Below are 15,381 nucleotides of genomic sequence, written 5' to 3'. Positions count from 1 at the left end.
TGACTGCTGTCAAAATCTGGAGGCTTTAAGACCTGAGGCTTTAGCTGCCTCATACCTTAAAAGGTATATATTTTAGAAGTGTATATGTAGCATAGCTTTTTACAACTAAGAGTTTCTACTCAAGCCACAGTTCATGGAAGACAATACAGAGTTTTGGATCTGTACTGGGTGCTTTTATAATACGTTACACAATAAGTGCATCATACATGATAAGTCTGGGGAAGCTTCCTTACATTGGTGCTATCAGGTCCCACATAGGATCCCAGAGTCTCAGTTGTCCTAGGACCTTGTGACAGGAAGGATGGGAAAGCCTGTGTTCTCAGGCAAAAGCCTGTGTTCTCAGGCGAAAGCCTGTTCTCCTTGGTGTTTGTCTCTTCCTGGGGACTCCTTTGAAGTGGGTAGAATTACAAGATCCAGGTCTTTTATCAAAGAGCTAGTTTTTAAATTTTGTCCCTTTAGTCCTATTTCTGCCCTCACCTAAATATTGCCATTGTAATCAGCAATCTTCCTTCTGCCAGGGAGTTGGCAATAGATGGAATTTCTCTGTCGTGGACAAGCTGGGGACACTCAGAATAAGTAGGAAGTTCAAATAGGCAGGAGAATGGGGTAGCTTGTCTCTATAGTGCATGCAGGGTAACTAGGAAAAGCTCAGCAAAGTACCAAAGGTTATATTCCAAAATAACAGCAATGAGGTCACCATAGTGCTGGTCTTAACCAGTTTCAGAAGAAGGAGAAGAATCACTTACGGGGATGCCAATTTCATAACTCTCCATCCTACCCTGCAACAATGTGGATCTGCCCCTGCTGCTTTTTCTACTCAAGGCATCTCATTCACCTTAATGTAGCTCCTGCTGTCTCACATGCTCTCTCTTCCTAGCCGTCACCCCTAGCCCAATGCTTTGGCTGCGAAGGGCAAGGGGCACCATGTGCAGCCAAATGGCTCACACGTGCTTGGGACCAGCCTGGTGTCACCACTTGACAAGTACTCCAGCAACTTCGACTTTGCACCAAGGACTGATGTTCTCTTTAGATACTAGCTGCTTGCAAAATGTCATTTTTCAAAACTTCAAGATGTTTTTGATAGATGTGTTTGTCAAAAAGTGGACACAAGGATGCTCACACCAATGCTGAGGAAATATGGAGTGTCTGAGGATTTAATATTTATGGTAAAGGCACTATATACATCACCTACAACAGTGATCTGAACATGTATTGGAACGACAAGCCCTCTGAAGCGCAAGTCAGACTGCACTGGGGTCAGCTCTCATTCCACTGCTGTTTATCATATTGATGGCCTATGTCAGCAGGAAGAACCCAATGTGAAAAGGTGAGAAGCTGCTATACTCAGATGATATAGCAATAATGGCAGCCTCAAAAGAAGATCTAGAGGAAAGAGTAAATCAGTGGTATGACCAACTAAGTAGGCATGGGATGAAAATGAACATGACTGAGACGGAGGTCATATGAGTCAGTAGAGGTGCCACAGGGAAACTGGATATAGAGATTAATGGGGCATGACTAAACCAGAGTGACCAGTTCAAGTACCTTGGTGGCTGGGTTATGGAAGACAGCAAGCTTGAATGTGAGCTGCAGTGCAGACTGGAAAGTGCTGGATGAGTGTGGAATAACATCCTAGATGTTGCTTATGATAAGCGTATGCCACTGACACTGAGATTCCAAGTGTACTCCACAATGCTGTATGGTGCAGAAGCGTGGTAAGATACAGCAGGTTCAATGCTGACAGGTGTTTGAGATGAGCTGTCTTTGCATAATAAAAAGAGTTACATGAAGGGACAGATTTAGCAATGAAAGCATTAGGATGGAAGTCACTGTCCGTGATGTGGCTGACAAAATCCAGGAAGTGCAACTTTGCTGGTTTGGACACGTGCACAGGATGAATGAAGAGGATTCGGAGATGACAGCATGGCAGGACAGGGTGGTTGGAAAGAGACCCTGAGGAAAGCTGAGGCAGCGATGGATGGATTACATCAAAAAAGATGGTAAGCAAGTGGACTTCAGTGCTGCCTCGGACAGAAGAAGATGGCAGATGCTTGCACGATGACTTGACCCCAGGTGATGAGATAAGGAGAAGAAAAAGAAGAAGCGATTGTCAAAATCTCCCTAAAAAAATAAATAATAATACTATCCCCCAAGGCTTTGTGATTTTATGCCATTTGCCCAATCAGAAACGGCTGAGCTCATTTAAATATATTTTTATTTAAATTTTTTTAAAAAATGCACCTGGCCTGACAACACAAGGGCTACGTTGCTTCCTGATGTGATTTCAAATGGCTGAGAAATTAAAACACTGAAGAAAGGGGTTTATAATGGAAACGCTGACAGACTATTAACTATAGCAGCGCTGCTCTAATAAATGGAATGGCCTGTCATAATCTCTAGTTCATAAATATGCAAATACAAGGCAGAAGATTTGCTCCAAAGGATGTTTCTATAATTTTAACAGATCTTTACTGATACTAAATGAGCTTGTTGCTTCTGTTTTTGTGCATTAAATATAAAGTACAGGGAATCCTGCCTGTCTACTTATAAGGCCTACTGCAGTTTCCATTGAATTCAGTGGCAACACTGCCATTGTCTTCAACTGAAGCAGGATGTGTCCTAAAACTTATAGTTTAAACTGCTAAGCATAAAACTAAACTCTTGCCTGTGTTTAATTCTGTTCACATTTGAGTTAATTATGATTGCATTAATTCTCATTTAAATTAAGCACCTATTTTCCTCATGTGTCAAAGAGTCTGACCTGCCAAAAAAACACTCACTCATTTGATGAAAACCAGGCCATCAACACAATGATATAAAATTGAATTTTATCCAGTTTCCTGCTTTGGACCAAATGGAGGTAAATCCAGTGACTTAATATTTAATAATCTAAATGTAATTTGTTTTGTGTCTTTCATCACACAGTAAAGAATTGGATGAGAGCAGTTTTGCAGATTGGCCCCCTAATTATTTTAAGCTATTCATCCTGGTATCTGTCCCACTGATGCTCAGCCAAACTGCCAGCAGGGGAGAGATCTGTCCAATCCAGGAGCTAAATGAGTCACTGAGAGTCAATCTGTTTTTTCCCTTGCTGCTGGGGTTTCCTTGGGTCCTGGCCTTGCTCTGCTCCAGTCATACACACAGCTTCAGGCTGAAACCTTCTTTGGCTTTGACTGCCTCTTGTTTCCCCATCTCTGCTCTGCTCATCACAGCTGTTGGTGGGTTCTGACCGGCTGGCCACAGAAGACCAGCGCCTTGATCACACTGTTCTACAGTTCTCGCTCTGATGGAAAATGAAGACATCTTGGCCTCGTTGTATTTGCTGCTGCAGTAATACAATACGTATCTAGAGGGAAAGCAGAACACATGAACAAAATCTGTCATTTGAGTTAGATACTAATTTATCTGACTTAAGTTCTGGGAACAATATTTGTACTTTTTCCAGAGAACTCAGTTAAGTTCCATAGAAACTGAATACTAATATGACTTTTTACAGCATGGAAAACAAATTAGAAATAGAGAAAAAATACACTAGTGAGAAATATTAGCTGCTCAGTATTAAAATATCTGACAATACTGTGAATATAATTTCTAAACTGGAATATTTAGATCCTAACTGTATTCACTAAAAAAGAAAATTCCTTGATTCCTCTGTTTTAGGGTCAGGATTCAATTATACAAACATACACAGCTGACTTAAAGACTGCATGTAAGATTAAGATAACTGGTATTTCACGGTAAATGATTAAATTAGCTGACACAGTTTTATCCTGAACTTTGCCATTAAGACTGACGTTTTTATGCAATGTACATTGTAGTCTGCTGGTAATCTAAACTGCTGTATGTCTTTCTTCTTTCAAGGGCTTTAAATAGCAAAGAACTGGTCTTCTTTACCCGTATTGCAAATGTACAGGAAATATGCCTATGCTGTAACAAGATGAACTGTCTCTGACTGGAATGTACTTGGCTAACTATAGAACTTGGTGGTTCTTATCCACCATATAAACAGCCCAAAGAAACAGCAAAGATGTTCAGAACACACACACTCAGATCTGCTGCATGTACGGGAATGAGGACATTTATACAGCTCTAAAAGGGATGAGAATGTGTCCTCTGCACAGCAAGTCAAAATAGAAAAAGTGGCAAAAGTCTCTTTAATACAGTTGTAAGCTACCCTATAGTTTATTGTCATATGTATTAATACCAGTGTTCAGGCTTTCTTTTCCTTGCTGGCAGATAGCTATAGGAATGACTCTGTTAGAAAATGTAACAACAGTGTAGGATCATGGGAACTGCCATTCTGGATCAGAACATATCCTAGTCCCACATCCTGTCTGTGTTAATAGCCAGTATCACATTACCATAACAATTGTTGGTGCTGTAGAATGACCTACCTGTAGGAGACATTTCCTTCCCAATCCCCAGGTAGTCAGGCCTAGATCCTTCCTCTGCAAGTTAGACACCTCAATACCTTGGAGGAGCCTGGCCTGAGTGGTTGGCTTATGCTCTGCATCTGAGGCTTTATGAAATTTTCATGCAAGTATCATAGTTTGTTCTCTCCTATGTGCTGACATGGTGATAAAAATCTCTGCTCGCTGCTCCTCCAATATGAAGGGGGTAATAAAGGTCTCTGTAGGACAGTATACTCAACTGCTTTGGGTCAGTTTCGCTGCTGGAATATGTTGTGGAAACTCCATTGAAGTCAATGGAACTGCCCATTTATTCCAGCAGAGAATTTGGCGCCTTATGTTTAGTGCAGGATTCTCAGAGGTTTATGTATGACAGGAATTCCATGGCCATGTTGCTGGAGTCCTTGTCAGTCATAAATAATTGAGTAAGATTAAGGACGCACTTTTACACCTTGGATTTTATATTAGTTCTAATACAGAACATAAAACACTGGTTTTACAAAGCATCTTCCAGCAGAGGGAAAAAAATATAGCTTTATACAGTAACACCAATTTTATGAAAGGATGACTTTCAATCAAAAGAAATTTACATGAAAAACGGTTTTGTTGTTTGAGAACTTATACAAATGCACGACAACAGGACTCAATCTGATTCTCAGAAATCAAACCATATGACCATCTGACAAAGTTGTGTTACTCAAAATTTCTCATCTCTCACATGTAGAAATGTCTCAGCTTTTAAATACTGTGTAGATGATATAGCAACTTTCACTTTTCTTTCTACATTTCAAACCTTGAAAAACTTTCGTAACAGTTAATAGGAATCATCTAGCATTTCCTATTCCAACATGTCACACTGATCATTCTTTAACTATTGAAAATGAAGATAACTATAATAAATTTTGATATAACTCAAAGTGTTAGAAAGGATATACAAACAATTCACTCACTTGCGTAACTTTTAGATTACATATGAGGGTACATCCACACTTTTCTTTATTGTCAAATGCAATGCATCACTCAATTATCCGTCCATTATTAGAATATTTTCTTTCACTCCTTGGCACTAGTAGTTTGATACCCAGCACAAAAGCGTTCCAACCACTTTATAGTATATAGGCCTGATTTGGTCCCAGATTAATTCCATTGATTTTGGAGATCAAAATCTTACCTAAGACACTACAAAGTTTTATATCTAAGAGCTTTTGCCTGAATAGTTCTGCTTACATGTATATGTCCTTATCTTGGTGTGAATTTATGTGAAGAGAATGATAAATATGTAGGCCTTAACTGATGTGGGAGTGGTGTTTCTGGACTCATCACAAAAATTGGCATTCTTTATTATTTATACAGTAATGTAGGTAGTTTAGGTGTACACAGCTCTTAAAAATATAAGAAGACAGCTACTCTTCCCAAAATGCTCACCATCTAAATCAGACATTACACAGAGAGTAACAACACTAGATAATAGTGCAAGCAGTTTGGAAGGGAAGGAGCAAGATGGTTACAACAGATAAAGATTATGGATGAATTTTACTCCCCGTCACACTGCTGCACATCGAGAATAATGCCATGGAAGTCAATGGAGCTACTTTAGGTTTATACCAGTCTAATAGAGATCAGAATTTGACTCAGTCTGATTTGCTTCTATATATCTTGTTAATTCCATACTTTTAAATTCACTTTTTAAACGTTTTTAAATTTCACAGGTTGGGCATGGATTTAATGACAGCTTGATTCTGCACCACTGGGAGTTTGGCTAGGAACTGCAGTGGGAAGTGGATCAGCCTCTTAATGCCAGTTGTCCCATTTCGGTAGGGACAATCCCTTTTTAAGGAAAAAAAAAGAACTTTTTCTCATTCCATTGATCCAAAAAGATCTCCCATTACAAAAAGCTCAGCAGAGTTAACAGCTGCTTCTCTATTTTCCTCCCAACTATTCCTATTTATAAAATGTAAATGTGGACGAGGTACATATTGCAAATCTGAACACAGGGAAACCCTCTGATCCCCATATAACTGACAAGTGTAAGTTCCACAGAGGAGTTTGTATGATCACTTATTCTATAATGGGTGAAACCTGTTGGTGAGATAATTGACAGCATTTACTTTTTCAGTTCCTTCTCCAGGGAGTTGTAGAGAGTGAGATTTAAATGTTTCAATAGCGGTAGCAGAGGGTGAGATCCTGTACGAAGAATAAAAGAGGAAGCCCTAGAAACAGATAGGAAGACGGTGGAAACAAAGAAAACTGGTAACAAATGGGGAGTCATGAGGAACAGAGACTCTGAACATTATCAGAGAAACAGAGTTGAGAGAGTGCAAGAGCAAGATTAATACTGCATACATCTACAGTGTCATCCATCCAAGGATCTCCAAGTACTTTAAGTATGGAATTAAGCCCATTTTACAGTGAGACAATGAGTCAGCAGCAGACCAGGGAAGAGAACCAAGCACTTCTGATGTATAGTCCTGTATTCTAACCAGTGGATGCACTAATTCAGAGCTGGTATTGGAGTTGTACCCATATACACCCAGGTCTGGATGTAGCCCATTTCCTCCAGCCCTTTTGGCTGAGGTCCATTTGGCCTCATAGATTACATGAAGTTTTGTAAAGCAATTACTGAATTTTTAAAATCCCCTTAATTGCATTCTAAATACATTCCCATAAAAATCAAAGTACTTTTCCTTTTTTTGAGAACTTTGTTTATTCCATAAAACATTAAAACATTTTGAAAAGCTCCAGAAAATTTTAAGAGAGAAAACCTTTTGATCTAAAAATCCAGGATTGAAGAATCAGCGGGGAATTCAAGAAGAATTATGTCCTCCCAAAGTAGTAAACATATGGAATAATTTGAATTTAAGAGAGTTAGACATTTTTATAGAATGAAAGGAGGAACTGAAAGATACAATGACTAAGCAGGGCACTGGGTCTGACTTTCTGTTCCAAGTAGCTCATTCCTTATAGATTTTTATGGCTCTCCTAGCCCCAATATTAAACACTTGACCTTTTTGTCAAATACTATTTGAGATTATTAGGCTGGATGATTAGTTACTAAATATATGGTCCACAATAAATAGGAAATTGTGCAGTACAGTGCTTCAACCTCAGTTCTTTCAGGTATTGTTCCCTTGGTATTTAAAGTTAGAACATCAAATCCCTTTATATTAGCATTACTTAACCAGTTTGATGCCCAGAAGCTGCACAAGGTTTTCATATGGGGCATATAGATTTCTCATGGGGCACTATCCTGAATGCCCCAAATCAATGGTTTTAAGCATACATCACCCTGAGAGGAAAAGCTGCATAAGCAAGAAAAAGCCACCCTATTAGCAATCACTATGGTGCATGTTTGGGAGAGGACCCCATGGAGTCCACAAGGCATATTTATAATGTACAAATCTAGCACTAACATAGCAAGACATTTTCAGATTTTGGGAACTAGTTCCCAACTACTAACAAATGTCATAATTAGGCTTTTTTAAACAGATATTGGACCTGATTTTGATCTTTATGCTGGAATGTTACACTGGTGTAACTCCATTAATTTCAATGGAATTACTTCTGATTTACGCTGGTGTAAGAGTTGAATCAGGCCCATTAGTTTTAATATAGTATGTAAAACCGGTTGCTCTAAATCTTAATACAGATTATCCCTTATTTATTACAGGATAGTTATTGTCAGTCCAAATACCACTTCAAGGCTTTCTGTTGGTGCCATTCTTCATGTGAGTAGCTCCACTGGAGTGAATGAGCTGCAGGATTGGTCCCAAAATTTGCAGTGCTAGAATTTATATTTTCCTTGTTAATTATCCACCAGGGTGATGGATGCAGCCTATGTGGAAGCCAAATAACATTACTCTTCCTCCTGCAGGAAGTTTAATTTATTAGCAATTAAAACTGATGTAGAAGAAATAGGAGAAACCACTTAAAAGTCCAGCCCTCAAAAATCATGCAGTGACTGAATGGTTTGTGAACAGTCAATCTCAGCTAAAAGCACCACAATGTTTACGTAACTGCTGCACAGTGTTGTTTTTAATAAAAGTTACCAATGCTGGGATTATTCCAGTGTAATTAAATCATGGTTGTTTAGTGAACAATTACTTCCAAAGTAAACTGTTGAAACCTGCTGTGCTCCAGTTGTTGCCAAATCCAGTTCCTCCTCACTCCCTTCTTCCCAGTTGCTATTAGTCGTGGCTTGCCCTAAATTCTGGTACGTAGTCCTAGTTGTACTGTTATTAAGTGTGAGGAGATAAGGTTTAAGACAGTTCTTAGCCCTGAATTCAGTGAGTGGTTCGAAGTGGCTCGGCATAATCTTCCATAACTAGGATCTGACTGTGGACTTTGTGGATCAGATTATCGGATGGCATAACTCCACTGAAGATTGCTGGGACTGATGATGGAAAACTCACTTCCCATAAGAATGTCGCCAGGTTGGTCTGTATCTCCTTTTATAAAATATAGGCAATACATATGAAAAGGGGGAGATACATTCAAGGGAGTTTTACACAGATGGCTGAATTTGTCACCATTCCCCCCTCAATGTTCCATTTCAATAATTTTGTTATCCTTGTGATTCAAAGCAGGATTTCTGGAGTAGCATGTGATTTACACAAAGTTGAACAGAAGTAAATATAACTGGCACAGCCAGTGAAGTTATAAATATTTACTGCTAAAGGGTCATAATAAAAGTAATATCTCACACTTATATATACTTTTCAAAACACTGTATGAACACGGACCATGCCTGACAGGTAGGTATGTATCACCTATATTTTATAAAGCGAGAAACAGACCAACATGGCCACATTTGACTTGGAGTTACATCAGGAATGAATTTGACTTGGAGAGGTTAAAGTCAAGGGAGCTACTCTGGATTTACAATTTACGCTGGTGTAATTGATATCAGAATCTAGCCCCCATCTTCAAGATGCTAATTCCACACGGCTGTCTCACACTGTGGGCTTTTCAACTACAAGGAATAACTTATCAAACGTAATATATGTATGTAACCTTCTTTAGCCAACTGGACTCATGGATACACTTGCCTCCTAAATGTGCATAAATGGATAACAGCTTAGGTTCGTTCCTGAGGACCCCTCACGAAAGATATCTTACTTAGGTATGGAACAAAAGCATACTAAAATCTGATATAAAATCATTGTAGCCTTCTGCCAAAAGCTATGCTTTAGCAGTAGCCCTGTTTTGCTATGGTTCACTATGTTTTCCATTACAGCTAGCACAAAGGATAATGCAGGCTACATTTTCTTATGACTCAGGCAGCTAGTCTAGAAACCCAGTGGCTCAGCTTTCTCAACTAGGCTCTTCAAGTCTGCATTTTAACCAGACATATCCCAGGCATCATCTGCCCATCTGTGCAAATGTCAGCACAGTCACTCCACTGCAGTCAGGATGTCTTGAGAAAACAGTTAGTCACATTGAAAAATCTAATCTCCTTGATCACACAGTTCTAATGATGATTATAACATTTCTATAACTCTAGGAAAACTAGAACATATGCAGATAATGACACAAATGACACTTATGAAGCGCCAGTGTGCTATAAATATAGGTGTTCAGTTATTGGCAACAGAACTATTTGTTATAGTTTGAAAGCAGATAAATAACAAATAAGACTTTCAGTTTTTGCAAAATTCCAAAAACAAAAACTTTATATTCATTAACCAATTGATGTTTCTAACCCATTTGCATCCAGTTCAACTACTGTCAGTACATTTCCAGCTGCATATTTACATTGCAATCCTCTACTCAACAAATATAAGAGGGACTTCACTAGTTTGCTATGTCAGTACCCAGCACCACTTCATGTATGTTATTTAGAGCTGGCAGAATTCAAGTCTTTCCAGTGATGGTACATTAGTTTTACATGCACCATGGTGATCCTGGAGTAAATTTTATACGAAGATTCATCTTAGAGAATGCAGAAGCTGTTCCAACAAAGTATTAGACCTCACAAATGCAGATAAAAAAACAACCAAGCAACCAAGCAACCCAAAACAGCCCCTACAACAAACAAACAGACAATACTTTGGGCCTGTTTCTGATTTCACTGAGATTGGTTTTACACCAGTGCAATTCACTTGACTTCATGATGGTTATTTCCAGATTATATTGGTGTGAGATCAGAATCAGAGCTTTTGGGTTCATCTATAATAGGCATATGTTTCCTCTACAGATTTCTCTTTATTTCCCTAGGTTTCATTTAATCACATGAAAAAATCAAAGTACATATAACTTATTGTTTTAGCATTTGATGCAAGAGAACATAAGGTGCAAAGAATATTGCCAAGGTTCTGTGATGGCCTCTCAAAGAGCTTGGTAATAATGTCAAGGCCAGAGGGGCTAAACTTACGGACTTCATTCCTAGCATCCGGCAAACATGGGGTATTCTGACCCTTTCTCAAGAAATTACCTCTTGACACTAATGTTCTCGCCAACTGATTGGCTGATCCCTAACTTCCCTTTTCTGTGAGAGATTATTGAGATGGTAGTGGGAGGCCAACTTCAAGAGCATGTAACATCCTCCACTTTTATGAACACGAATAAGGTTTCAGATCTGAATGCTGCAGTGATGGGCACTGATAATCTCTGCATGGAAATGGAGAAAAATCAGATGTCCTTGCTAATACTGTTGTATCTTGCACTGGCCTTCAATGCTGTTCTCCATGTGGTGCTCTTGACATGGCAAAGGGAGGAAGGAATGGTAGTTCTGCTAATTTCCATCAAGAAGTTCCCAGAAGCTGCTAATAGGTAACTAGTTTTCCTTCCCAAGGACTTTCAGGTCTTGACTACACTGCTCACAGTTCAGACTACAGGAGTATGAGTAGTCTATGCTGTAACTTCCCCGTGTGGGTGCTGTGGGTGCAAACAAAAAGATTCCTACTTTGCTTTACTGTAATCCTCTTCAAACAGGACTACATTAATGTGAACCAGGAACCTTTCAGTTCTTGCCCACAGCATCCACATGGGAAGGTTACAGCGTAGCACTTTGGCGCACACTGGTACTCATACCCCTGTAATTTGAAGTCTGGGGCAGTGTAGACGTGCCCTCAGTTTTGCAGTACCACAGTGCTGGCACCCCTCTTGTTCAAAACATATCTGTGATATGGGAATTGGTATATGCTACAGTGTCATCAATATCCTGATGACACCAAGCTCTACTGAAACCAGACACTACAGCTTCCTTGTGTCTGGCAGAGATAAGGCATAGATGCAAGCCAGTTGGCCCAGGCTCTTTCTAGATAACGTGAAGCTGATGGTGACTGGCAAGGGAAAGCATTTGGAGAGACTTACAAAATCTGTGACTACTTTTGAAGCTGAGGCTGACTACCATTGTCAAGCGGGCCACAGCCTAGGGTTCTAGTTACACTCATCTCTTCTCATGGAGTCCTGCCTAGCAAAGTGTCCCCAAATGCCTTTTTTCACCATCTGCAGCTGGCCAAGGAATTAAGCCTTTTGCCTTCACCCCATTCATCTATATCTGTATTGTCTCTCAATGTGCTTTACCTGAGAGCACTGATGACGGCCTCTTAGAAGCTTCAGCTAGTGCAACATATGGCTGCCTGTTTTGTGAGCAGGGTACATTCAACAAGAGCAAATTACATCTGTGCTCCACACTTTGCACTAGCTCCCAGAAATATGTCTTAGTATGTCTATGCCCAAGCCTGGCCCCATTCAGGTAAAGTGAGTAAGATCACCCTCCTTGTCCTGGTCTTGATAAATGATAGGAAGAATCAAAGTCAGTGTGGTCTATAGGTCAGTTCTTAAAAGTATCCACTGAAGACACTGGCAACATTTATGTGGATTGTACAGTCTTAAATTACCGCAAAGGGAGTGATACTTCCCTCCAAAAATGAAATTTATGATTCTGCAATTTATTAAATCCTTCTTCTCACATATGCAAATAAATAAAATCTCCATTACGCCCTCTTGAGAAGCACCAATGGTAGCCAACTGAAGCAAGAGAAACGCTCAGGTTTCATGCAGGAACAAACAGTATTCATACTAAGAGTGTTAAGAAAGAGGAAGAAAATACTTTAGAAAAAAATCTGATCGTGCTTGTGTTCCAGAGAGAGAACTAATGAGTTCCCTAGTCATTTCTGGGGCATTTTTCATGACTACAGTCAGTGCTTAATTTGTGCCAGAGCTTGCCAGGATTGAGCCCCGGCACCTCTAGGTTTGGCAATTTGTAGCCCCAGCACCTCTGAGGTTGTCATGTGAGTTCAGAGAGTAAAAAAATTGATTGAGCCCCAACACCTAATTGCTTGAGCCCCGGCATCTCTTTCATTCCAAATTAAGCACTGACTATATAGTGCCATTCATGAAAGAATGATCCAATTTTGCATGAACAGCAAGGATCTTACGGCTTTCTGATTTATTGAGAATATTGAGAACCCCTTGTGTTTTGTGCCTTGGGATCACAAACCTGTGCAAGGAACATCTTATCACTAATGCATTTAGTGTAAACACCACCCTGAAAGAACCACAGACTATTATTTGTACATTTGTATTATTTTTGAGTGTTTTAGGAAAATATGTAAATATGCTGCAGCTCCAATTGAAAAGACATGACAATACATTCACACTTGAGGGGAAAGGCAGTGTGGCTCGGTGTAAGGGACAGCTATGTAGTGTTGCAGTGATTGGCCTATGGTTCTTTTATGATGAACTGAAGACCTGAACTTGCTGGAAGTTGAATGCCCTAAAGTTCTATTGCACCTCTCAGCAAAGGACCTTAATGTGTTTGTTGGGACCCAAGTTTTCATATGTGACGTGGCCTTTTAAGAGGAAAGGAATTTCTTCTATTATTTGCTTGACATGTTCCTATGTCAACACTCATCCCCAAATCTCTGTGGTCTAATCAGGGATATTGTAAAACTCTCAGCTGGAACATGTCTGTAAATCAAAAGTGTGAGGAATACATCTTATGACACAGAGACGGTTGTTGCTTTATACACTGCAAGTTCACTTTTGTATGCTAAAAAAAATTAAAATGTCAATATTTACACATAACCTTCAAGGCTCTTACTTATAGCTTTTTAGTATTCAGGGCAGACAACGTTTTCTTTAGTCCATTACTAACAGCTTGGAAATTTAGTTAGAGGACGCAACCCAAATGTTCCTCCAAATGTTGTTTCCAAATGGTCATCTTGAAAAATGCTCTTTTAAAGGATGAAACCTTTATGTGAAGATATAAGAGCCCATATAAACTGCAGGGAACTCGTCTGAAGATTAAAACGACTAATGATAAAGATATTACTGTTAGTCATAGCTTAATTTGTTGATAACTAAATCACTAGAGGCTTTTTACAAGCTTCTTGAAACCTAACTATTGTACACTGCACATTCAACCCCTGTTTATACACTGACACAAACAAATAAAAGCGATCATAATGGTTGAAATGTCGTTAGAAACACAATTGAGAACATCTGTATTGTAAGCAGAAATAAATTAGAAATACTGAAGTGTTTTGTAGCGGTGAAACTGAGAAATAAAAAAAATAACCTACAGCACCTGGATTAAGCAGTTATAAATAATGCATAAAGGAAAAATCTCATTACCCCCTGTGTAAACTCCCCCCCCTCAATGAAATATATTTTATGAATGTTGCATCACAGTAATAAATGCAGCATTTGTTTCCCGCATAAACGTTCCCTTTCTTGACAATTGGATTCAGAAATAATGGCCAGTAACTGTGCTGTCTGCAGGATTAGGTTCCTTCACCAAAGAGCTTTGAAGTGGCCTTCAGTGTTTGGACTAGAAAGTAGAGCTGTGTGAATAACGGGTTTTTTGGTTCACAGTTCCAAAAAAACTTGAAAAAAAAAGTGTTTCGGGTTAAACAGAAAACTATTTGTTTGGAAATTTGCAGCAAATCAAAAAGTCAAAAAAAGTTGTTTTGTTTCAACTGAGCATTTTTTAAAGTTTTTAATTTTTTAAAATAAAACTGAAGAAAATTTCAAAACAAGTAGACATCTTGAACCGAAAAATCAAAACATGTCATTTTTGAAATTGTTGAAACGAAACATTTTGACTTTTTTGGATTTTTTTTTTTACACAAACAATTCAGTGATACCAACACAAATTCATGAAATATTTTGGTGTCGCCAAACCTGCATTTTATGCGGAAAAAAGGTTGTGGACAAAAAATATTGCCCAACTCTACCTATTTACATATATTTATCAGGACTAATCTTCTTGTCTACAGTGATTTTACAAGAATTGTACTATAGTTTCAACAAAACAACACAACAAAAATAAATAGCAAGGGAATACAAATCTAATAGCACCACTGGAAAGTGTTTAGAATTCAAGCCTTAAATATTATAATTGCCTGATATCATGGAAGATTTTATGAGATTATAGTAGATAAGGAAAATATGAGAATATGGAAAGCATAAAGACAGGTCTCATAGCACAATGGTCTGCATTGTGAAATATGCAATTCCTAGTTTCATTAGAAAGAGCAAGTGCCATAAAAACAGGTGGGAAGCCTCACTTTAAAGTTCCCAATTTGTTTACAATTTTAAAATCTCTGAGTAAAAACCCTGGGTCTAAGTCGTCTCTTTTTACAGAGTAGCTCAGTTAAAGTACTCAGTGGAGCAACTCTGATTTATGCGGTGTAAATGACTGTAGAATCTGTTCCATTGATTTGAATGGAGTTACTCCTGATTTCTTACAGTGTGAGATGAGAATCAGGCTCCTCGTGATGTAGCCTGGCTGATCACTGAAGCACTTTAGCAATTCCTTTAGCAATCCCCACGAATTCACTGGCACACAATCATTACTCTCTCCATAGAGCAGCATGGCAAAACCTGCACTGGTGTGGGTGTGGGAGGTTAAAAAGGAAGTCAGAATCTAGACTCAAATTATAACCTAGCACAGGGGTCGGCAACCTTTCAGAAGTGGTGTGCCGAGTCTTCATTTATTCACTCTAATTTAAGGTTTTGCGTGTCA

At 38.9% G+C, this 15,381-nt stretch overlaps 1 protein-coding gene across 2 annotated transcripts in view; it reads right to left on the bottom strand.

The window, feature by feature from the left end:
• Window positions 1-332: 332 nt before the first annotated feature.
• LOC144268826 (uncharacterized) overlaps window positions 333-15,381 on the bottom strand; it is a 195,543-nt gene continuing 180,494 nt past the window's right edge. For both annotated transcript variants that reach the window (XM_077824079.1, XM_077824080.1), the window contains one exon: window positions 333-3,346. In XM_077824079.1, the coding sequence (XP_077680205.1) occupies window positions 3,133-3,346 (214 nt within the window). In that variant the 3' untranslated portion in view covers window positions 333-3,132. The remainder of the gene's footprint in view (window positions 3,347-15,381) is intronic.

This window comes from Eretmochelys imbricata, chromosome 8 (assembly GCF_965152235.1).
Source record: "Eretmochelys imbricata isolate rEreImb1 chromosome 8, rEreImb1.hap1, whole genome shotgun sequence".
Lineage (NCBI taxonomy): Eukaryota > Metazoa > Chordata > Testudines > Cheloniidae > Eretmochelys > Eretmochelys imbricata.
Note: the sequence above shows the minus strand (reverse complement) of the source record. Positions and strands in the feature narration are given on the sequence as shown.